This window comes from Notolepis coatsorum (assembly GCF_963971535.1).
Source record: "Notolepis coatsorum genome assembly, chromosome: 6".
NCBI lineage: Eukaryota > Metazoa > Chordata > Actinopteri > Aulopiformes > Paralepididae > Notolepis > Notolepis coatsorum.
The window spans coordinates 1,265,247-1,289,112 of NC_140170.1; the positions used below are offsets into that span (position 1 = coordinate 1,265,247).

The window sequence follows — 23,866 nt, forward strand, 5'->3', positions numbered from 1 at the left end:
TATTAAAGGGGAACTATTTTACTATTTCTTTCACTATTTGGGCACTTTTACACAATTCCTGTGAGTTTATGGAACACATGTGTAAGGTTTATTTAAAAAAAATATTTTTTTTTTCCTTTCTAATCGAGTACTCAAAAGCAGCATTTGTCTACCTAAAAATTTTAAGCCGTTTTGAGGCTTGGCCACGCCCATACTCTGAATGCGATTTGAGTGACAGGGAGAGAGAGAGAGACCCCCACCTGTAGCTCCGCCCATACGCGTGCGAAAGTGAACTCGTAAACAAACATGGCGCACGCATATATTTTTGATCCGGAGAGTGACCCCGACTGCGACTCCGAGGAGGAGGAGGACGAGATTGAACGACGAGGGCTTCAAGTTGTTTCTGAGTGGTGGGTAATGTATACTGTCTAACAACAGTCAGTAACAGTAACGTTAGTTAGTAGTTATTTATGACGTTATAGCGAGGTATAACGTTAGTTTTCTTTGGGTAAATTAGGTAGCATGCCCAACGAAAAGAGAAGCATAATGTTATATATTGCATCCACGTCTTACAAGTACAGTAGGAATTGTGTTGAATCTGTTCACTTTACAGTATATGCACTTTCGTTTATGCACTGCAGGTGTGTCTGTGGCAACTGTGCTCGAATGCCTACCGCGGTGGAGAATCTTTGTTGCCTGGAAATACCTCAGGTATTGATTGATTGAAAACTTTAGATTGCAGAATGGGTACAGTACAGTACAGCTCAATTACATAAGGGGATGCAGACCAGAGAAAGACTTTCGTCTTGTTTACATCAGGGTCCCCCATTTTCAATTCATCATAACATAAATGACATACAGGTAGACAGTACTGTTGCATCTAGACATTCATGACATACCAGATCTACAAAATATACAGTACTGTTTATGAGTAACATAAACTGGCTAACAGTTACAGAAAACATGCATCTGGCTAATGTCACATTCTTTAGATTGACCTTGAAGGATGAGGACAGGGTTTAGGGTGAATAAATGGACTAACTGTGTTGTTTTATATAGGTCAGGAGAAGATGTGACCAAGCACCGGAACCCCCGTTGTGCATGGTAGACCACCCAGGTTTGGAACCGGTCTGCCTAAACCGATATTCGCTGCAAATGGCAAACAACATTTACAGGGCAGATTATGGGTGTCTGCCAATCCGGGGCGTAAACAAGTATGTATAATGTAATAACAGTACAGCTGTATAATGTATTTGAATACTGTGTTGTGCATGAAGGAATGTCACTGTGTTGTACAGCACAAAACACAATTTATTTTACATTATAATACCAGCGAATATTACTTGTACATCATACAATTGTGTAATTGTAAATGAACAAAGGCAGTTGTGCAAATAGTGACAATTCAAGTATATACGTTGGCTTCCATAAACACATACTAATACTGGGAGGAATAAATCCACTACTATAAGAGGAGTAAATAGCACTGACTTGCCAAACACTTTTAATTATTAAATGGGGTAGTGTTTACAGTGTTCACGAGAATAGTCCACATGAAGGACCCAGTGTTGTGGCTTCAAGACGCATTGCCCAGTTGCCTCTGAACTCTGAGACAAGCTCACAAATTCCAACAGCATCTTCCATACACCACTAGCTTAGCTAGCTATATACATTACTCTACATGCTAATGTTACAACAAGTAAAAATATCTAGTTAGCAAAATATTTACCACAAAATAGTACAAATGCTATTTACTAAGGTTAGGTCATTGAAAATCAGCCTATGACTATTTAGAAAGCTTTACATCGGTTAACTGAGAGCTTATGATAAGGTGATGGAGGTAGCCGTTGTGTAATGCACATAGGATGTACAGTTTACAGGACAGGGTGAATTGAAGTCCACATCATTTGCTCGTATAACAAAATGCAGTTGTTTCAATGTAGGGAGTAAATGAGCCGGGGCTTTCCCTAAACAATGATGTGGGGTGCAGCGCCACCATGTGTTTATATACACACACAGCTCAATAAATTAGAACAGTGTAAAAGTCTATATATTTTGCAGTAATTTGTGCAAAAGGAGCCCCACCCAAGTACTGAGTGAACATACTTTTCAGAAGGCCGACATTTCTATATTACATTTCTCTTCAAACTCTCAAGATATTGAATTTTGGGCTTTAAGCCATAATCATCCAAATTAAAACAAATAAAGGCTTGAAATATTTCACTTTGTATGTAATGAATCTATAACCGAGTTTTGCTCGAATTACTGAAATAAAATAACTTTTCCACGATATTCAAATTTATTGAATATATACCGTATATATAAAAATCTTGGGGTTAGACAGACACATCATTGGGCAATAGTGATTGGAGCCCAAAGCATGCGTCTCAATTTATTTTATAGACTTAGCTGGCACGGCCGGGTATCACCTTAATTCCACTGGGAATTCAAACAGACCTATATCAGTGGAATGCAAAATATCCCAACGCTGATAATAATAATAATAATAATAATAATAATAATAATACACTTTAGTTGTATAGCACCTTTCATACAAGGATTTGGACATTTACGGTGGCCAGTTTAGAATTGCAGCCTCCCGTAGGTGCTCTTTGAGAGCGGTTTTGAAGGTGGGTAGGGATTCACATTTTTTGTAATCTAGTGAAAGATTAAATCTCTATTCATTATTGTACACGGACAGCTGCAGATCGCTTGATGACCAAAGGCATCTGGTTAAGTTTTCAGATGACACTGTCCTTGTAGCCCTACTGCAGCGCTCCTTTTCATGGACCTTTTCATAAATAAAATACTTCTTTTTCTTCTTTAGTCGTTTCAGATATGTAGCTTATCGAAGCTTTGTCAGCTGGTGCTGGGGTTTTCTGGGCCGCCACGTGAGGGTCGTCATTCCCTCTTGTGTGGTCCTTCGCATCCATGCAGAATACCCAGACGAGGAGGGGGTATACACTGGCTTCAGACCGCCGCCCCTTGACTAAAGAAAATAAAAACATTAAAAAAAACTCTAAAACCTTTGTGTTACTACTGTATAATGAGTCTTGGTTGGTATGAGTGTGTATAATGAATATAAGTATGGGTTGGTAATAGTGTATACTACTCATTGTTTTATGGTTGAAATGTTCGAGATAAATAAAGAACATTACTGACTATGAGGGAGCAGGTTCATTGGACCAGTAGCCTGGTCTGGCTTCAGACCGCCCCTTCATTAAAGCGTGACTCATATCCCGCAATGGCATCCTCCATCGAAGGCCTGTCAAAATGCGCAGACAGATGTTCAGGGATGGGAATCTCAAGCACCTGCTCCATGTAACGCTCCGGTTCAAGGATGACGCTGTCAAACAAGAACTCCATGAGCTCGTTCACATAGTCTGTAAATAAAAAATGCCATGTCATGTTATAAATGTTATTTAAATGTATTTGTATTCTTATAACTTTATTGTTATCGTTGCTGTTTTAGTCTTTCAATAATATAGTTTATGCAGAAAATGACAATCAAATGGGAAATAAGATAAACTAATAAGATGAAAATAAATATGCAGTGCCTTTATAACCCTATACGCTCTATACAAGCCCACTTTATCATATATAAATATCATATTGATAAGCCTTGTGTACTTGGCTTTATACAATTAGTCAAATGTGTATAAATACCAGTACATGGCCATTTAAAAGGGAAGAGGGATATGGCCTGTTGAGAAATGTTACCCCCAATAGCCAGTGCCTCTGTTTTGTCTGTTAATTTTATATCCAGAGTAATAACCAAATGTTTTAATTTTACTCATACGGCATGGAATCGACCTCGAAATAGAAATGGAAAAATCTAAACCCAAGTGCCCAAGAATAAGTTAACATTCCAAGAAATTGCATGTTTTACTCACTGAATGTTGCCGCAGCCCTTATGGGTTTCAGAGTGTAGCCCCCCTTCTTTGCCTTGGGAAAATTTAACTTGAAGGCAGGCTCTCCGGTGGAACTTGTAGCTTGTGGGCGTTTGGCATTTTCATTGAAATGCATTGCAGATAGGTAGAGTCTGAAAGAACAAAAATATATATAAGCAATATATTTTTAATAGATCTAGTAGGTAATCTATTTTCTACATAATGAGTGATTACACATCAGGTGTTCATAATTAGTCATCTGTACACAATCTAAATTACCTGCAAAGCATTCCTAGAAATGGAAACACAACGTTCTTTGGTGCGAACCGTAAGATGACACTGTGATAAGACTCCAATGGAGACGTTTGGTGGTGTGGACTGAGTTTAGCGACATCCTTCAGGATTCTCTTGTTTAGAAGCACTTTTTCAAGTCTGAAGGCAGCCTTTGATTCTAAAGGTAAAAAGAAATTGCATTCAGAAAAAAATATGTTAAATATATACTCATCATGAAAGATGGACAGACATACATAGGTCTTTTGACAATATCAACTTCTGACACATAACCATAGTGTGTACATACGAGGCTTCAACCACTTGCTCTTATCTCTTGAGAGATGGTCCGCATGAAGACACTTTTTAAACAGTGGGTCTTTATGTGTATGGACATCATGCATGTGGTTGAACAGTGACGTCCACTTTGCCACTTTCTCAGGGCCTGTCTGCAATGAAGATGCAGTCCAGTAGAGGTGGTTTGTTATGGCTTGCCTCCACTTCTTCACCACCAGACAGTCCTTGTCCTTGGCCACTTGGTCCACCTTCTTAGACAACCCTTGTAATAGGATTTTGCAGAACATAAGTCATCATCCAGTCTATTACATAATTGATTTACTTACCAAGCTATACATTGTTTACACAGCTTAATTTTAGACCTTTGATATCATGCATATTTAAACAGAACAGGATAACAACAGCATACGAGATTGAATGTGTCATACCCTTTGCTAGATGCCAGACATCATAGAAGTGATTGATGCCCTGATCTCTCAGGAACTTCTGAATCTGGGGGTGACGGTCTGTGACAATGCAATCCAATGTCACACCACTGTCCTTCAGAAGAGCTAGGCTTCGCTGCAATCCTTCTTTTTCCATATGGTAACTGCCACCAACCTCATTGCTCTGTTGAACAGAACAGAGGCAGAACAGTATTTTTTTTTTTTTCTAGATTTTTTTTTGTATTTTTTTTTTTTATTATTTTTTTAAACAGACATATAAACAAACATGACAACACACGATAAGATATACAAGCATTAAGGCGGCTAGGTGGTGTAGTGGGCAAGGCACTCGCCACCAGTGTGGAGACGCTAGGATTCGCGTGTTCGAATCCAGCTCTCCACATTGTTTTCAGTTTAGCTGGTCGTCCGCAGTAATACACATTGGCCGTATTACGGGGAGGGAAAACTGAAGGGTGGGGATCGAACGTTGTGAACAAGCAACTCCTACAAGTTGGTTGGTGCGCCTGCGCAGTAGAATCAGGAAGTGTCGGGGGCAGCGTGAGCCTCCCACGCGTTACTCCTCGCCACTGAGAGATCGAGCTGCGCAGGTGAAAAGATGCGACTGCTGTTACCTCAAGTACCGGAGGGGACTCATGCTATGTATGACTTAGTCCACATTGCAGCCGGCTTGTGGGAGGCAAGAAACAGCGTTCGTGACAGGGGAGGGTTGGATTGGATGATACGAAATTGGGATGGGAGAAAATATAGAAAAATGGGAGAAAAAGTGGATAAAAAAAAAAAAAGATATACAAGCATTAATTCACAGTGCATATCCAATGAAATTACCATTTAGTCATGTCTTATACAGGATATACCCCTAATACCCGTTATGTGATTATGCCATTTATATAATAATAATAATAATAATTTAGGATCGCATTGCTTAATTGGTAATTTGGTGTATACTATGCCCTTCAGCCTATGTGGAGCTACTATATTTTCTTCTAAATTTCTCCTTGGATACTAATGCTTGGAGATCAAACCATGTTGTTAGTGGTCGCCTTAAAGTAGTGGTAGAAATCTGGAAATGCCATACCTCCGTCTGCTTTGTTTCTCTGTGCGGTGGATCTTTTTATACGTGGTGGTTTGTTATTCCAAATAAATTTGTATGTGGAGGAGTGTAATTCTTTCCAGTAACCGTTTGGAGGGGGTAACGGTAGAACAGTATTTATGTTTGGACACTAGGGGGCACACCAGCTCTATTATAAGAGGCTCTGTATTCAGAGCTAGTACATGCACCTGCGAGGATTCACTCTCAAACCTGGAACTGCTTATCTGCAACAAACAATTGACAACTGCTCTGTTCAACTTCATCATCATTCATCTTTTCCTTTGGACAATAAAACCCTGCAAACTACATCGGCTGCATCTTGGACATTCAAGTAATTCAATGAGACAAGCGGCCACTACAAGTAGTATACCGGTATTCACCTGCACTAGCTGGATGTCTATGACAGTGTTGGAGTCTAGTTCCATGACGGAGTAGCTGCCGTACTTTGCGCAGTGGCCTGTGGACATACAGGAGTAGAATAACAATTTCATCAATGTAGTGCAATACTCTGAATTAAATCATAAAGTAGAAATCTGACATTGGGAAATGCTTCTAACCTGGGGAGTCTGCACGCATGTCGCCGCCAACGATGACCTTATTCTTCTGGCTCAAAGTTGCAAGAGTCACCTGAATGAATGAATGAAAACTTTATTAACAGATTGCAGAATGGGTACAATACAGTACGGCTCAATACACACAATATCGCCATACTACTACTGTTACAAAGGGTCAGATTAAACCGAATATATATATTTATTGCTTGAGATCCCTTGTATAATATTTGTATATCGTTTGATATCCCTTGTATATTCTTTATATACACGGAATATCCCTTTACCTGGGTACAAACCAGACCATAATACTCGCTCTCCTATTGGACAGCGACCCCTAGGCGCCAACGACCATACACCCAATGGCAAGTTCAAAGGCAACGCCAAGGCATGTCTCAACATGTCCAAGTCTGCGCAGTAATACGAGACAGAACTGAGGTTGGCACAAGATAATTCACCTTACGTATAAATACGGCGCAGGTGGAAACAGCAGCAATTCGTTCATTACTAGTAAAGCCTTCACCACGAGACAACGTGTAGTGAAGGGGGCAACTTTGCCTCTGAATAGAGCCTTGAGAACCGCGTGCGAATAGATTGCTAAAGTGTCAGAGTTTAACGCAGTACCGTTGAGTTCGACTTATTCTAATGTGAAGTAATAGTCTATCATTTATAGTGTATCGTGCGGCTACCGTTCTTCAGTGACCAGCATTACCACCGGTTCGTCGTGTATATAGCTAGTGCACTTATCCAGGCTGGGCGGCCTAAACTCGTGCCCCCACCCGAGGAGTCCTAGACGAGAACCGTTGGATATGTACACCGGAGAACCTACACCGGCGACTGCAGAACCTTTTCTGGTTGGATTATATTGCTTCACAGGCTGCCGACATGTCATTTGCATAAATTAGGAAGAGTAGCGGTCCTAGTATGCTTCCTTGTGGAAACCACACAGCTCACTGTGAGGGGGGGGGGGGGGGGGGTAGAGTACCGTTTACCTCCTGTTGTGTCTTCCATTTGTTAATAATGGCAGGTTCCAAGTACATCCTGGCGTGTCTCCGAAACGCGCTGTACTTCATCGTCTTGACGCGGAATGCATTGAGAACCTAATATTTTTTAAGACAAGAAAATAATAAATTAATAACGCTAAACACAAACAAAATGGAAACATAATGGATACATGACTTATGCAATCAATACCTTCTCCATTTGGTTGAAAGATGCCCCTGTGAAGTAGACAGCAGCAGAAAGTTGTAGGTTCCCTGCAGGTGTGGTTCCAATCAATGGCTGACTCGCCCACTTTCTGCTAAACTGGCAATGGGGGCACCGTTGATTGACAGCCAAGAAGGTTCCTCGCGTTGTCTTCTGGACATCACATGCAGCACTGCACACCGGACACTTTTGGAATAACTGGAGGAGACAGTCTTCGTATACGATGTATTTAGGTACATCGTATATGGGTGGTGAGGCTTGCCTGCTCAAGGGATATGAGCGTAAGAATAAAGAAAAAAGAAACACAATGACGTAAATAAATGACGTCATCTACATCAGAACTGGCACATTACTATTAGAACAGCATTACTATTTACTGGCTAAGAACTTACGCTAGAATCGAGGACTCGGTCGTCGCTGAGTCAGGGGTGTAGGTGGAGTCATGAGGCTCTTGGTCCTCAAAGGGGGAGCTGAAGAACACATCATCGTCATCCAAATCCAGCCGTGGTCGTTTACCGGATCGAACCGTCTTCACTGGTGTTGAGGTGGAGGGAGCAGGTTCATTGAACCAGCAGCCTGGGGTTCCAACTCCAACCTCTACAGACGCCACTTTTGCCTGAACAGCTATTTAGAAAACATACAGTAGTTTAGTCAAAGAAGGCAGACTTTAGTTCAATGTGTACAGATTATGGCCTGTGGATGATATTACAGTAGATAGATTGATATCTAAAGGCTATTATAGCTACCAAAACTACATGTGTGCATTACATGTGCAATAGCTACAGAATTGATATTCTAAGCAACACATCACAGCACTAACTGGAATACATAATTTGCTAATTGATCAGAAATGTTACAAACCTTGACTTTTGACATGCGTCTGTAAAGTTCTTATAGAGAGCTGAGTGCCAATAGATATTCTATTTGGGGGGTCGGTCTGGCAACAGATGTCCCGGGAGCGTGTTGCGTCCCGCGTAGCTGGGCGCTGCAAAGGCCTGCTTACATTTACATTGCCCTAAGGATAAAAACAATTACATATATAATACAATACAATGCATAATCTGTCTGTAACATATTTTGATTCACTACTTGGAATAAAACCATTGAAGGTAGGGTAAGAATAGTGCAGGTAAAGTTTAGATATTGAATATAGTCAGGCCCGACTGGATTATCTGATCATTTATTTCACAATTAGGATGGAATACCTTACACTCCCCACACACCTACACACACAGCGTGTACTAACGTTAGATTTCCTTGGCGCAATAAACAGCTGAGATAAACCTAGCTATTCCCCCCCAAACACACACAAGGAACACAATCATTCATTCGCAATACACACAACTAGGTCTACATATATATAATGAAGCACAGAGCTAAAATAACGTTAGCTAAGCTAGCAACAATTATTTAGTTAGCTGACTAATTACATTTGTACTTACGGATTCGTTCGGGTCCCGAATACACGGTACAGCACCCTTCTTTAGTGTAATCCTGGAACTCATCCCAGCATCATAAAGTCCTTTGTTATCAATGTCATCCTCGCAAAAATGTGCGGTACAGACGCGACTACGATGAGTTGGAAAACCATTCGGCGGGTCGCCGAAAATAAACTTTGTCCATTGATGACGGGTCACGCTATCGTCAGGGAATAAATGCAAGGTCACATTCGTTGCACGGCAGCTAGGAACAGCACAACGTAGCCCCGATCTGTTCATAACGATAATCCAATGCTAAGTAACTCACTTCAATTCAATTTGCTTGCGGTTGCGTCCTTGCAATAAATACTGTTCAACTGTGTTTACCTGCGCTGGCTCGTGGCTGCCTGGCAGATAGAGGGGGGCGGGTGTTATTATGCAAATTCACCATATGACGTCCCATATAGGCAAATTTTCAGATGACTCACTTGAGGGAGGGACATTATTGTGAGGGGAGAATTGGAAGAATGCGCCAAATCGAGAATTAGAGACATAGATTCTATTACTATAAGTCCACATAGCTATAAAATAACCCGAAACACTGGAAAAGGTCATTTATAAGATAGTTCCCCTTTAAAGGATCCCCATTAGAGACACATGAAAGAGCCTCTAGCAGTGGCGGCTGGTGAATTCTTCAGGGGGGGGGGCGGAATTAATTAGTATCCCCCTCTATCTCTCCTTCTCTCTCTCTCTCTCTCACTCACACACAGCGCGACGTGGAATCGATTCGTTACACAATCAGACCTAGTATGGGTAGTATATACCAAGAATAACTTCAGTATGAGTACAGGGCTGTACACATTTTGCATATTGTTAAACGAGCCAAGGCTAGCTATTAAACTATCGATATGAATCGAAAATGGGGGACCCTGATGTAAACAAGACAAACGTCTTTCTCTGGTCTGCATCCCCTTAACAATTATATGTATTGAGCCGTACTGTATTGTACCCATTCTGCAATCTGTTAAATAAAGTTTTCATTCATTCATTCAAACATAGACGATATTGAACAAGCCATAATCCACTTATTTTAAATCCAAAAGAAACTCCACTCTCTCTCTGATCAATACAATAATGAACATATTTGTATATCTTGTCATTTTAAACAAGTTACCATTCATTGTCTGGTTGATTATGATCCACCCACGACGAAATTAATGAGTTAGTTCAACGACAACACAGCATAGCGAGAGAGAGAGAGAGAGAGAGAGAGAGAGAGAGAGAGAGAGAGAGAGAGAGAGAGAGAGAGAGAGAGAGAGAGAGAGAGAGAGAGAGAGAGACCGCAACTCACTTTGTTTAGTTAACGCGGTCCAGGAGGGCTTGATATGTCCAGGCTGTTGATGTATATGTCCACTGTCCCAGACTGTTGATGTATATGTCCACTGTCCAGACTGTTGATGTATATGTCCACTGTCCAGACTGTTGATGTATATGTCCACTGTCCAGACTGCATCCAGCTAGCCATTATACTAGCGTGTTGTTGTTTGTTGTCGAACCAGCTAAGACAGAGTATAGCCTACCCCAGTTCGAGAAGCTTTGTGGTCCAGACTCCAGGCTTGAACTTTCCATAAAAGTGTCCATATAATCTATTTAGTTAGATCCAACACTGTCTGAATGTACAGTATCTTGTGATTATTATCAATTTCCGACAACTATTTCCTAGTAGCCCCTCGAATAGCATCTGCATAGCCAGAGCCCAGAGCACAACGTCTGGGGACGCGATGTCACGTGCCACTCTCAGCCAATAGTGACTGCATCGGGCACTCGAGCAAGCGCCCTCTGGTATCGTATTTGACAGCGCTATGTTGTACGTACGTATTTATTTATACGTATTTGCATTTTGCCCTGTGAGTTGCGCAATTACGGCGGAGCAGAAATGAGCGCTCATGAAAACGGAGTGGAGGGGGCTAGGCGCCGGCTCGGCTGGGGGATGAATAGGCTGCTTACTCCTCATGCAAATAATTCTTTCTTCTTCTTCTTTTAACCAGGGAGGGCGGCGCTCTAGCGCCCACTATTGGCCAGCCGCCACTGGCCTCTAGTCTTCCTGGGGTCCTGGACAAAACAAATAGGCCTACAATACAAATGTACAACAAAAAATACGAATAAAAAATTAAAACAAAACACAAATTTAAAATTAATACAAATATACAAATTCACATTATAAAATCTAACATTCCAGTCAAACAAAAAAAATTATAAAATACACAGATAACAGTTACATACTTGACAAAACACAAATAAAAAATGTATGTAAATATACAAATTCACATTATAAAATCTAACATTCCAGTCAAACAAAAAAAAGATAAAATACACAGATAACAGTTACATACTTGACATGTTTGCAAATATTTAAGATTTGTTTTGAAAGTAATTTTATTATGTATTGTGGATGAGATGTTTTTCGGCAGAGCATTCCAGAGTGCTATTGACCTATATATACCAGTGAGTTTGAGAAAATTTGATTTTGGTGCTGATTTTGTTCTGATGTTACCAGAAGCGGCCCCTTGTAACCATGTTCAGAAGTCATTTCTAACTGCGGAGCCTAGCTAGATGGCTTACCAGTGCTAATCATGTTCCGCAGTAGCATTAGAAGACTCATCGATACTTTATTTTCAACCATCAGCCATGCCAGAAGTTCATGCATAAAACCAATACTTGTCCTGTATGAACAGCCTAGTGCCAGGCGAGCCGCTTTATTCTGAGCAACCTGCAACTTTTTAAAATTCGATTTTGTAGCTGACGACCAGATAACAGGGCAGTATTCTAAATGAGACAAAACCAAATAATGAATAACAGATTTCATTATGGAGGGAGTGATAAAAGCAGAACATTTCCTAGTCATAAAGATTTCTCTTCCCATTTTAATGACAATATTATTTATATGTTTAGACCAAGATAAGGAGCTATCAATAGTAACTCTGAGAAGTTTTATTGTGTTCACTTGTTCAATTTGTGTGGTGCCAATTGACAGTTTTAACTGAGGATGCATGCCCAACATGTGTCTAGATCCAAGGACAATGGCCTTTGTCTTAGAGATATTTAACACCAACTTGTTGCACTCAATCCATTCATAAATGTCTGTTAAGGCCCTGTTTAAGGTGTTAGTTACATCTTGCTCAGATGTAGCTGCACTGTATAATGTTGTGTCATCAGCAGTGTTGTGCTAGTTACTGAAAAATAGTAACTCAGTTACTTTACTAGTTACTTCATTTCAAAGTAACTTCGTTACTGTACTAGTTACTTACACCCAAAAGTAATGAGTTACTGTGAAAAGTAACTATTTAGTTATTTAAAAAAAAAGATAAAAAAAAAAAGATTGCTCCCGAGTCCCATGCCCTATAGTACTCAAAATCGGTTGATCAACTTGACAGTTTCCATTCACATCACCGAACTCTGCTAAGCAATGTGGTCTAGATACAAACACAAATCTGACACAAACAAATGTTGTCCCGAGTCATATAATAAGAAGTGCGCCGGTTGAAGGAACAGCCTTGATGTCGCCGGAGCGTTTCATTATAACCATTATAATTCAAGGGTACTACGACTATGCTTGCACCTCATGGTACCAAAGCACCTCAAAGGCGCTTAAAACAAAATTACAAACATCACAAAACAAACTGGTCAGACTACTACTTGACCTGAACCCCAGAACCCACCTCACCCCTGCCCACTTTGACAACCTAGGATGGCTTAGAGTAGACGACAGAGTACAGCAACTTGCAATGGGCCTAGTCTACAAGATACACTATACGACCGGGGTACCCATGTACATGTCAAAATACGTCCCAAAGGTCAGTGAATACCACGATCACAACACCAGAGGGAGCTCCACAAATCATGTAAAACCCAGATTCGGCTCAAACAAGGGACTAAACACGTTTCGCAATTATGCCACAACAATGTGGAACGCCCTACCCAAAGCTAGGGGTAACAGTATTTGAATACCGTTTATGTCACAAATGTATCAGTACTAAATACCTATATGTCCCTATGCCATAAATGTCATGTATGTTGTGTATGTCATAAATGTCTATATGAATTGAAAATGGGGGACCCTGATGGAAACAAGACAAACGTCTTTCTCAGGTCTGCATCCCCTTAACAATTGTATGTATTGAGCCGTACTGTATTGTACCCATTCTGCAATCTGTTAAATAAAGTTTTCATTCATTCATTCATTCACCATCTTGCAAGTTGCAACGTTGTTTAAGATATCAATCAAAGCATTGCAACGTTAGAATAGTTAGGATATCAATTGTGCATGAAAGGACTATATTTATATTGTTTGATTAGTATTATGAGATTCCCTGGCAGATTTCGTACAGTCAAAATCCGTTGATCAACTTGAGTTTCAGTGAACACATTGCACTCACCAAAGGCTGCGGTGGTTGAGATGTAGTAACGTTACGTTAGTCCAGTTGACTCCAGCAGCGCCTCAAACATGTTCTTTATCTCGTTTCCATGTTGTATATTAATTATCTCTCCAAGTAGTTGCTAAATGGTTTGTTAGTTTGTTACTGCGTTCTTTTTATGTGGATTCATAGCGAGCGTTTGTTTTGTTTACAATAGAGAGGGTCTATTTCTTTCCGTAGCCGCATTTCTTGCGCACTTCTGATTGGCCAGTGGCCAGACTCGCCTCGTATCATTCTACGCGGGTGGGGATGAGGATAATAATAATAATAATAATAATCACTACCGCTCGCTATCAATCTACGCCGTATATAACGCAAATAACGCAGTGACGAACCATTCAGTAACGTAAGTAGCGTTACTGAATTTCAAAAGTAATGCGTTAGAGTACTAGTTGCGGCAAAAAGTAACTTCGTTTCTGTAACGCGTTACTTTGTAACGCGTTAGTCCCAACACTGGTCATCAGCATACATAATTGTTTTAAAAAAAAATTACATTTTGAAAAGATGCCATTAAAGAAGACTCTCTGTTGTCTCCCTGAGAGATAATTAATAAACCATGATAGTGCATTGGATGTGAAACCGTAACACTGTAGCTTATCTACAAGCAAGGTATGATCAATTACATCAAATGCTGCACTGAAATTCAATATAACGGCACCTACAAATTTCTTGTCATCCATAATTTATAACCAGTCATCACTCATTTGCAAGAGTGCAGTGCTCGTAGAATGACCTTGCCTGTATGCATGCTGAACGGCTGAGAGCAGATTGTTATTGAAAAAGTAATCCATGACCTGTTTTTTCTATTATTTTGCTTAGCAACGGTAAAATACTGATCGGACGGCTATTTGGACCATTAAATGTTTTATTTTTGTCTTTCGGAAGTGGGATGACTTTAGCTTCCTCCCATGCTGTAGGATGAACCCCATTGATTAAGCACTGGTTGAATATATAACATATAGGAGTAGCTACAGAGTTAACCACAAGTTTAAGTATTTTGCTGTCTAAGTTGTCTATACCAGAGGAAGTGGAATCAGCTTGAGACATAATTAATTTCAAAACTGTTGCTCTATCAATCTCATTAAAGCTAAAGTCTGTCTCAACCGGTCCCAAGTCTGTCTCAACCGGTCCCTGCTCTGCCCTGACCAATTCTGAGTGGTCTCTCCTGCCACCCGGGCATACGGCCCTGAGCTATTGTCTTGTATCTCATCCTGTCTTAAAGATCCTGTCCATCCATCTATTACGTTACCATTGACTGAAGGAAGGCTCGTTGTCTGGTCAATGTAACATAATAAGGAGACGGTAGCCAAAGTAAAAAACAAAAGATATTTAATTAATAATTACCATGGTTTTGTGATCAGAAAGAAATATAAAATAATGACAAACAAAACACAGACTGTACAGACAGGATCGGCATCAGACACGGAGGAAGACAGAACAGTTACACAAGAGGGAATGACGAGACGAGACACACCTGGGTTGATTACAAATGGGTACACCTGGGAGGGAAACGATAAGGACTACAAGACCAGGACAGGGAACTACAGCTAGACATAACACATCACACTAGGAACGCCTGATCAGGGCACAAACACGTAACAGAAGACAATGGGTCTTAAAGATCCTGTCCCTCCCTGTAAAGAAGACAATGTGTCTTAAAGATCCTGTCCCTCCCTCTAAAGAAGACAATGGGTCTTAAAGATCCTGTCCCTCCCTCTAAAGAAGACAATGTGTCTTAAAGATCCTGTCCCTCCCTCTAAAGGAGACAATGGGTCTTAAAGATCCCCTGTCTCTCCCTGTAAAGGAGACAATGGGTCTTAAAGATCCTGTCCCTCCCTGTAAAGAAGACAATGGGTCTTAAAGATCCTGTCCCTCCCTCTAAAGAAGACAATAGGTCTTAAAGATCCCCTGTCCCTTCCTCTAAAGAAGACAATGTGTCTTAAAGATCCTGTCCCTCCCTGTAAAGAAGACAATGGGTCTTAAAGATCCTGTCCCTCCCTGTAAAGAAGACAATGGGTCTTAAAGATCCTGTCCCTCCCTCTAAAGAAGACAATGGGTCTTAAAGATCCTGTCCCTCCCTCTAAAGAAGACAATGGGTCTTAAAGATCCTGTCCCTCCCTCTAAAGAAGACAATGGGTCTTAAAGATCCTGTCCCTCCCTGTAAAGAAGACAATGTGTCTTAAAGATCCTGTCCCTCCCTCTAAAGAAGACAATGGGTCTTAAAGATCCCCTGTCCCTCCCTCTAAAGAAGACAATGTGTCTTAAAGATCCTGTCCCTCCCTCTAAAGAAGACAATGGGTCTTAAAGATCCTGTCCCTCCCTCTAAAGAAGACAATGTGTCTTAAAGATCCTGTCCCTCCCTGTAAAGAAGACAATGTGTCTTAAAGATCCTGTCCCTCCCTGTAAAGGAGACAATGGGTCTTAAAGATCCCCTGTCTCTCCCTGTAAAGAAGACAATGTGTCTTAAAGATCCTGTCCCTCCCTGTAAAGAAGACAATGGGTCTTAAAGATCCCCTGTCTCTCCCTCTAAAGGAGACAATGGGTCTTAAAGACCCTGTCCCTCCCTGTAAAGAAGACAATGGGTCTTAAAGATCCTGTCCCTCCCTGTAAAGAAGACAATGGGTCTTAAAGATCCTGTCCCTCCCTGTAAAGAAGACAATGTGTCTTAAAGATCCTGTCCCTCCCTGTAAAGAAGACATTGTGTCTTAAAGATCCTGTCCCTCCCTGTAAAGGAGACAATGTGTCTTAAAGATCCTGTCCCTCCCTCTAAAGAAGACAATGGGTCTTAAAGATCCCCTGTCTCTCCCTCTAAAGAAGACAATGTGTCTTAAAGATCCTGTCCCTCCCTCTAAAGGAGACAATGTGTCTTAAAGATCCTGTCCCTCCCTGTAAAGAAGACATTGTGTCTTAAAGATCCTGTCCCTCCCTCTAAAGAAGACAATGTGTCTTAAAGATCCTGTCCCTCCCTCTAAAGAAGACAATGGGTCTTAAAGATCCTGTCCCTCCCTCTAAAGGAGACAATGTGTCTTAAAGATCCTGTCCCTCCCTGTAAAGGAGACAATGTGTCTTAAAGATCCTGTCCCTCCCTGTAAAGAAGACAATATGTCTTAAAGATCCTGTCCCTCCCTCTAAAGGAGACAATGGGTCTTAAAGATCCCCTGTCTCTCCCTCTAAAGAAGACAATGTGTCTTAAAGATCCTGTCCCTCCCTCTAAAGAAGACAATGTGTCTTAAAGATCCTGTCCCTCCCTCTAAAGAAGACAATGGGTCTTAAAGATCCCCTGTCCCTCCCTCTAAAGAAGACAATGGGTCTTAAAGATCCTGTCCCTCCCTCTAAAGAAGACAATGGGTCTTAAAGATCCTGTCTCTCCCTCTAAAGAAGACAATGTGTCTTAAAGATCCTGTCCCTCCCTCTAAAGAAGACAATGTGTCTTAAAGATCCCCTGTCTCTCCCTGTAAAGAAGACAATGTGTCTTAAAGATCCTGTCCCTCCCTCTAAAGAAGACAATGTGTCTTAAAGATCCCCTGTCCCTCCCTGTAAAGAAGACAATGTGTCTTAAAGATCCTGTCCCTCCCTGTAAAGAAGACAATGTGTCTTAAAGATCCTGTCCCTCCCTCTAAAGAAGACAATGGGTCTTAAAGATCCTGTCCCTCCCTGTAAAGGAGACAATGGGTCTTAAAGATCCTGTCCCTCCCTCTAAAGAAGACAATGGGTCTTAAAGATCCTGTCCCTCCCTCTAAAGAAGACAATGGGTCTTAAAGATCCTGTCACTCCCTCTAAAGGAGACAATGTGTCTTAAAGACCCTGTCCCTCCCTGTAAAGAAGACAATGGGTCTTAAAGATCCTGTCCCTCCCTGTAAAGAAGACAATGGGTCTTAAAGATCCTGTCCCTCCCTCTAAAGAAGACAATGGGTCTTAAAGATCCTGTCCCTCCCTCTAAAGAAGACAATGGGTCTTAAAGATCCTGTCCCTCCCTGTAAAGAAGACAATGGGTCTTAAAGATCCTGTCCCTCCCTCTAAAGAAGACAATGTGTCTTAAAGATCCTGTCCCTCCCTCTAAAGAAGACAATGGGTCTTAAAGATCCTGTCCCTCCCTGTAAAGAAGACAATGTGTCTTAAAGATCCCCTGTCCCTCCCTCTAAAGAAGACAATGTGTCTTAAAGATCCTGTCCCTCCCTGTAAAGAAGACAATGTGTCTTAAAGATCCTGTCCCTCCCTCTAAAGAAGACAATGTGTCTTAAAGATCCTGTCCCTCCCTCTAAAGAAGACATTGTGTCTTAAAGATCCCCTGTCTCTCCCTCTAAAGAAGACTATGTGTCTTAAAGATCCCCTGTCTCTCCCTCTAAAGGAGACAATGGGTCTTAAAGATCCTGTCCCTCCCTCTAAAGAAGACAATGGGTCTTAAAGATCCTGTCCCTCCCTCTAAAGAAGACAATGTGTCTTAAAGATCCTGTCCCTCCCTCTAAAGAAGACATTGTGTCTTAAAGATCCTGTCCCTCCCTGTAAAGAAGACAATGTGTCTTAAAGATCCTGTCCCTCCCTCTAAAGAAGACAATGGGTCTTAAAGATCCTGTCCCTCCCTGTAAAGAAGACATTGTGTCTTAAAGATCCTGTCCCTCCCTGTAAAGAAGACAATGTGTCTTAAAGATCCTGTCCCTCCCTCTAAAGAAGACAATGGGTCTTAAAGATCCTGTCCCTCCCTCTAAAGAAGACAATGGGTCTTAAAGATCCTGTCCCTCCCTGTAAAGAAGACAATGGGTCTTAAAGATCCTGTCCCTCCCTGTAAAGAAGACATTGTGTCTTAAAGATCCTGTCCCTCCCTGTAAAGAAGACAATGGGTCTTAAAGATCCTGTCCCTCCCTCTAAAGAAGACAATGGGTCTTAAAGATCCTGTCTCTCCCTCTAAAGAAGACAATGGGTCTTAAAGATCCTGTCCCTCCCTGTAAAGAAGACAATGGGTCTTAAAGATCCTGTCCCTCCCTCTAAAGAAGACAATGTGTCTTAAAGATCCCCTGTCCCTCCCTGTAAAGAAGACAATGGGTCTTAAAGATCCTGTCCCTCCCTCTAAAGAAGACAATGTGTCTTAAAGATCCTGTCCCTCCCTGTAAAGAAGACAATGGGTCTTAAAGATCCCCTGTCCCTCCCTCTAAAGAAGACAATGTGTCTTAAAGATCCTGTCCCTCCCTCTAAAGAAGACAATGGGTCTTAAAGATCCTGTCCCTCCCTCTAAAGAAGACAATGTGTCTTAAAGATCCTGTCCCTCCCTGTAAAGAAGACAATGTGTCTTAAAGATCCTGTCCCTCCCTGTAAAGGAGACAATGGGTCTTAAAGATCCCCTGTCTCTCCCTGTAAAGAAGACAATGTGTCTTAAAGATCCTGTCCCTCCCTGTAAAGAAGACAATGGGTCTTAAAGATCCCCTGTCTCTCCCTCTAAAGGAGACAATGGGTCTTAAAGACCCTGTCCCTCCCTGTAAAGAAGACAATGGGTCTTAAAGATCCTGTCCCTCCCTGTAAAGAAGACAATGGGTCTTAAAGATCCTGTCCCTCCCTGTAAAGAAGACATTGTGTCTTAAAGATCCTGTCCCTCCCTGTAAAGGAGACAATGTGTCTTAAAGATCCTGTCCCTCCCTCTAAAGAAGACAATGGGTCTTAAAGATCCCCTGTCTCTCCCTCTAAAGAAGACAATGTGTCTTAAAGATCCTGTCCCTCCCTCTAAAGGAGACAATGTGTCTTAAAGATCCTGTCCCTCCCTGTAAAGAAGACATTGTGTCTTAAAGATCCTGTCCCTCCCTCTAAAGAAGACAATGTGTCTTAAAGATCCTGTCCCTCCCTCTAAAGAAGACAATGGGTCTTAAAGATCCTGTCCCTCCCTCTAAAGGAGACAATGTGTCTTAAAGATCCTGTCCCTCCCTGTAAAGAAGACAATGGGTCTTAAAGATCCTGTCCCTCCCTGTAAAGGAGACAATGTGTCTTAAAGATCCTGTCCCTCCCTGTAAAGAAGACAATAGGTCTTAAAGATCCTGTCCCTCCCTCTAAAGGAGACAATGGGTCTTAAAGATCCCCTGTCTCTCCCTCTAAAGAAGACAATGTGTCTTAAAGATCCTGTCCCTCCCTGTAAAGAAGACAATGTGTCTTAAAGATCCTGTCCCTCCCTCTAAAGAAGACAATGGGTCTTAAAGATCCCCTGTCCCTCCCTCTAAAGAAGACAATGGGTCTTAAAGATCCTGTCCCTCCCTCTAAAGAAGACAATGGGTCTTAAAGATCCTGTCTCTCCCTCTAAAGAAGACAATGTGTCTTAAAGATCCCCTGTCTCTCCCTGTAAAGAAGACAATGTGTCTTAAAGATCCTGTCCCTCCCTCTAAAGAAGACAATGTGTCTTAAAGATCCCCTGTCCCTCCCTGTAAAGAAGACAATGTGTCTTAAAGATCCTGTCCCTCCCTGTAAAGAAGACAATGTGTCTTAAAGATCCTGTCCCTCCCTCTAAAGAAGACAATGTGTCTTAAAGATCCTGTCCCTCCCTCTAAAGGAGACAATGTGTCTTAAAGACCCTGTCCCTCCCTCTAAAGAAGACAATGGGTCTTAAAGATCCTGTCCCTCCCTCTAAAGAAGACAATGGGTCTTAAAGATCCTGTCCCTCCCTGTAAAGAAGACAATGGGTCTTAAAGATCCTGTCCCTCCCTCTAAAGAAGACAATGTGTCTTAAAGATCCTGTCCCTCCCTCTAAAGAAGACAATGGGTCTTAAAGATCCTGTCCCTCCCTGTAAAGAAGACAATGTGTCTTAAAGATCCCCTGTCCCTCCCTCTAAAGAAGACAATGTGTCTTAAAGATCCTGTCCCTCCCTGTAAAGAAGACAATGTGTCTTAAAGATCCTGTCCCTCCCTCTAAAGAAGACAATGTGTCTTAAAGATCCTGTCCCTCCCTGTAAAGAAGACAATGTGTCTTAAAGATCCCCTGTCCCTCCCTCTAAAGAAGACAATGTGTCTTAAAGATCCTGTCCCTCCCTGTAAAGGAGACAATGTGTCTTAAAGATCCTGTCCCTCCCTCTAAAGAAGACAATGGGTCTTAAAGATCCTGTCCCTCCCTGTAAAGAAGACAATGTGTCTTAAAGATCCTGTCCCTCCCTGTAAAGGAGACAATGTGTCTTAAAGATCCTGTCCCTCCCTGTAAAGAAGACAATGGGTCTTAAAGATCCTGTCCCTCCCTGTAAAGAAGACAATGTGTCTTAAAGATCCTGTCCCTCCCTCTAAAGAAGACATTGTGTCTTAAAGATCCTGTCCCTCCCTGTAAAGAAGACAATGGGTCTTAAACATCCTGTCCCTCCCTGTAAAGAAGACAATGGGTCTTAAAGATCCTGTCCCTCCCTGTAAAGAAGACAATGTGTCTTAAAGATCCTGTCCCTCCCTCTAAAGAAGACAATGTGTCTTAAAGATCCCCTGTCCCTCCCTGTAAAGAAGACAATGTGTCTTAAAGATCCTGTCCCTCCCTCTAAAGAAGACAATGTGTCTTAAAGATCCCCTGTCCCTCCCTCTAAAGAAGACAATGGGTCTTAAAGATCCCCTGTCTCTCCCTCTAAAGGAGACAATGGGTCTTAAAGATCCTGTCCCTCCCTGTAAAGAAGACAATGTGTCTTAAAGATCCTGTCCCTCCCTCTAAAGAAGACAATGTGTCTTAAAGATCCTGTCTCTCCCTCTAAAGAAGACAATGGGTCTTAAAGATCCTGTCCCTCCCTCTAAAGAAGACAATAGGTCTTAAAGATCCTGTCCCTCCCTGTAAAGAAGACAATGTGTCTTAAAGATCCTGTCCCTCCCTCTAAAGAAGACAATGGGTCTTAAAGATCCCCTGTCCCTCCCTCTAAAGAAGACAATGTGTCTTAAAGATCCTGTCCCTCCCTCTAAAGAAGACAATAGGTCTTAAAGATCCCATGTCTCTCCCTGTAAAGAAGACAATGGGTCTTAAAGATCCTGTCCCTCCCTCTAAAGAAGACAATGTGTCTTAAAGATCCCATGTCACTCCCTCTAAAGAAGACAATGGGTCTTAAAGATCCTGTCCCTCCCTCTAAAGAAGACAATGTGTCTTAAAGATCCTGTCACTCCCTCTAAAGGAGACAATGGGTCTTAAAGATCCTGTCCCTCCCTCTAAAGAAGACAATGTGTCTTAAAGATCCTGTCCCTCCCTGTAAAGAAGACAATGGGTCTTAAAGATCCTGTCCCTCCCTGTAAAGAAGACAATGGGTCTTAAAGATCCTGTCCCTCCCTGTAAAGAAGACAATGTGTCTTAAAGACCCTGTCCCTCCCTGTAAAGAAGACAATGGGTCTTAAAGATCCTGTCCCTCCCTGTAAAGAAGACAATGTGTCTTAAAGATCCTGTCCCTCCCTGTAAAGAAGACAATGTGTCTTAAAGATCCTGTCCCTCCCTCTAAAGAAGACAATGGGTCTTAAAGATCCTGTCCCTCCCTGTAAAGAAGACAATGTGTCTTAAAGATCCTGTCCCTCCCTCTAAAGAAGACAATGTGTCTTAAAGATCCCATGTCACTCCCTCTAAAGAAGACAATGGGTCTTAAAGATCCTGTCCCTCCCTGTAAAGAAGACAATGTGTCTTAAAGATCCTGTCCCTCCCTGTAAAGAAGACAATGGGTCTTAAAGATCCCCTGTCCCTCCCTCTAAAGAAGACAATGTGTCTTAAAGATCCCATGTCACTCCCTCTAAAGAAGACAATGGGTCTTAAAGATCCTGTCCCTCCCTCTAAAGAAGACAATGGGTCTTAAAGATCCTGTCCCTCCCTGTAAAGAAGACAATGGGTCTTAAAGATCCTGTCCCTCCCTGTAAAGAAGACAATGGGTCTTAAAGATCCCCTGTCCCTCCCTCTAAAGAAGACAATGTGTCTTAAAGATCCTGTCCCTCCCTCTAAAGAAGACAATGTGTCTTAAAGATCCTGTCCCTCCCTGTAAAGAAGACAATGGGTCTTAAAGATCCCCTGTCCCTCCCTCTAAAGAAGACAATGGGTCTTAAAGATCCTGTCCCTCCCTGTAAAGGAGACAATGTGTCTTAAAGATCCCCTGTCTCTCCCTGTAAAGAAGACAATGGGTCTTAAAGATCCTGTCCCTCCCTCTAAAGAAGACAATGTGTCTTAAAGATCCTGTCCCTCCCTGTAAAGAAGACAATGGGTCTTAAAGATCCTGTCCCTCCCTGTAAAGAAGACATTGTGTCTTAAAGATCCTGTCCCTCCCTCTAAAGGAGACAATGTGTCTTAAAGATCCTGTCCCTCCCTGTAAAGAAGACAATGTGTCTTAAAGATCCTGTCCCTCCCTGTAAAGAAGACAATGGGTCTTAAAGATCCTGTCCCTCCCTGTAAAGAAGACAATGTGTCTTAAAGATCCCCTGTCCCTCCCTCTAAAGAAGACAATGGGTCTTAAAGATCCTGTCCCTCCCTCTAAAGAAGACAATGTGTCTTAAAGATCCTGTCCCTCCCTGTAAAGAAGACAATGGGTCTTAAAGATCCCCTGTCTCTCCCTCTAAAGAAGACAATGGGTCTTAAAGATCCTGTCCCTCCCTCTAAAGGAGACAATGGGTCTTAAAGATCCTGTCCCTCCCTGTAAAGAAGACAATGGGTCTTAAAGATCCTGTCCCTCCCTCTAAAGAAGACAATGTGTCTTAAAGATCCTGTCCCTCCCTGTAAAGAAGACATTGTGTCTTAAAGATCCTGTCCCTCCCTCTAAAGAAGACAATAGGTCTTAAAGATCCTGTCCCTCCCTGTAAAGAAGACAATGTGTCTTAAAGATCCTGTCCCTCCCTCTAAAGAAGACAATGTGTCTTAAAGATCCTGTCTCTCCCTCTAAAGAAGACAATGTGTCTTAAAGATCCTGTCCCTCCCTGTAAAGAAGACAATGGGTCTTAAAGATCCTGTCCCTCCCTGTAAAGAAGACAATGTGTCTTAAAGATCCTGTCCCTCCCTGTAAAGAAGACAATAGGTCTTAAAGATCCTGTCCCTCCCTCTAAAGAAGACAATGTGTCTTAAAGATCCTGTCCCTCCCTCTAAAGAAGACAATAGGTCTTAAAGATCCCATGTCCCTCCCTGTAAAGAAGACAATGGGTCTTAAAGATCCTGTCCCTCCCTGTAAAGAAGACAATGTGTCTTAAAGATCCTGTCCCTCCCTCTAAAGAAGACAATGGGTCTTAAAGATCCCATGTCCCTCCCTGTAAAGAAGACAATGGGTCTTAAAGATCCTGTCCCTCCCTCTAAAGAA

At 41.8% G+C, this 23,866-nt stretch overlaps 1 protein-coding gene and 2 long non-coding RNA genes across 3 annotated transcripts; 1 reads left to right on the forward strand and 2 right to left on the reverse strand.

Moving 5' to 3' along the window:
- Positions 1 to 265: 265 nt before the first annotated feature.
- Positions 266 to 2,946, forward strand: LOC311229365. Its single transcript, XR_014619756.1, has 4 exons — positions 266 to 389; positions 621 to 690; positions 1,039 to 1,193; positions 2,807 to 2,946. It is a non-coding gene; the product is annotated as an uncharacterized lncRNA (long non-coding RNA).
- LOC311229366 lies at positions 2,838 to 3,984 on the reverse strand. The gene is made up of 3 exons (XR_014619757.1): positions 3,873 to 3,984; positions 3,142 to 3,362; positions 2,838 to 2,968 (listed from the first exon to the last, which is right to left on the reverse strand). It is a non-coding gene; the product is annotated as an uncharacterized lncRNA (long non-coding RNA).
- Positions 3,985 to 4,469: 485 nt separating this feature from the next.
- LOC311230737 (uncharacterized protein) lies at positions 4,470 to 6,595 on the reverse strand (the record flags this gene model as incomplete). The annotated part of the gene is made up of 5 exons (XM_084317096.1): positions 6,530 to 6,595; positions 6,353 to 6,429; positions 4,865 to 5,045; positions 4,571 to 4,698; positions 4,470 to 4,475 (listed from the first exon to the last, which is right to left on the reverse strand). The coding sequence occupies exons 1-5, from the start codon at positions 6,546 to 6,548 to the stop codon at positions 4,470 to 4,472; spliced, it is 411 nt and encodes a 136-aa protein (XP_084173222.1). The 5' UTR covers positions 6,549 to 6,595.
- Positions 6,596 to 23,866: the final 17,271 nt, after the last annotated feature.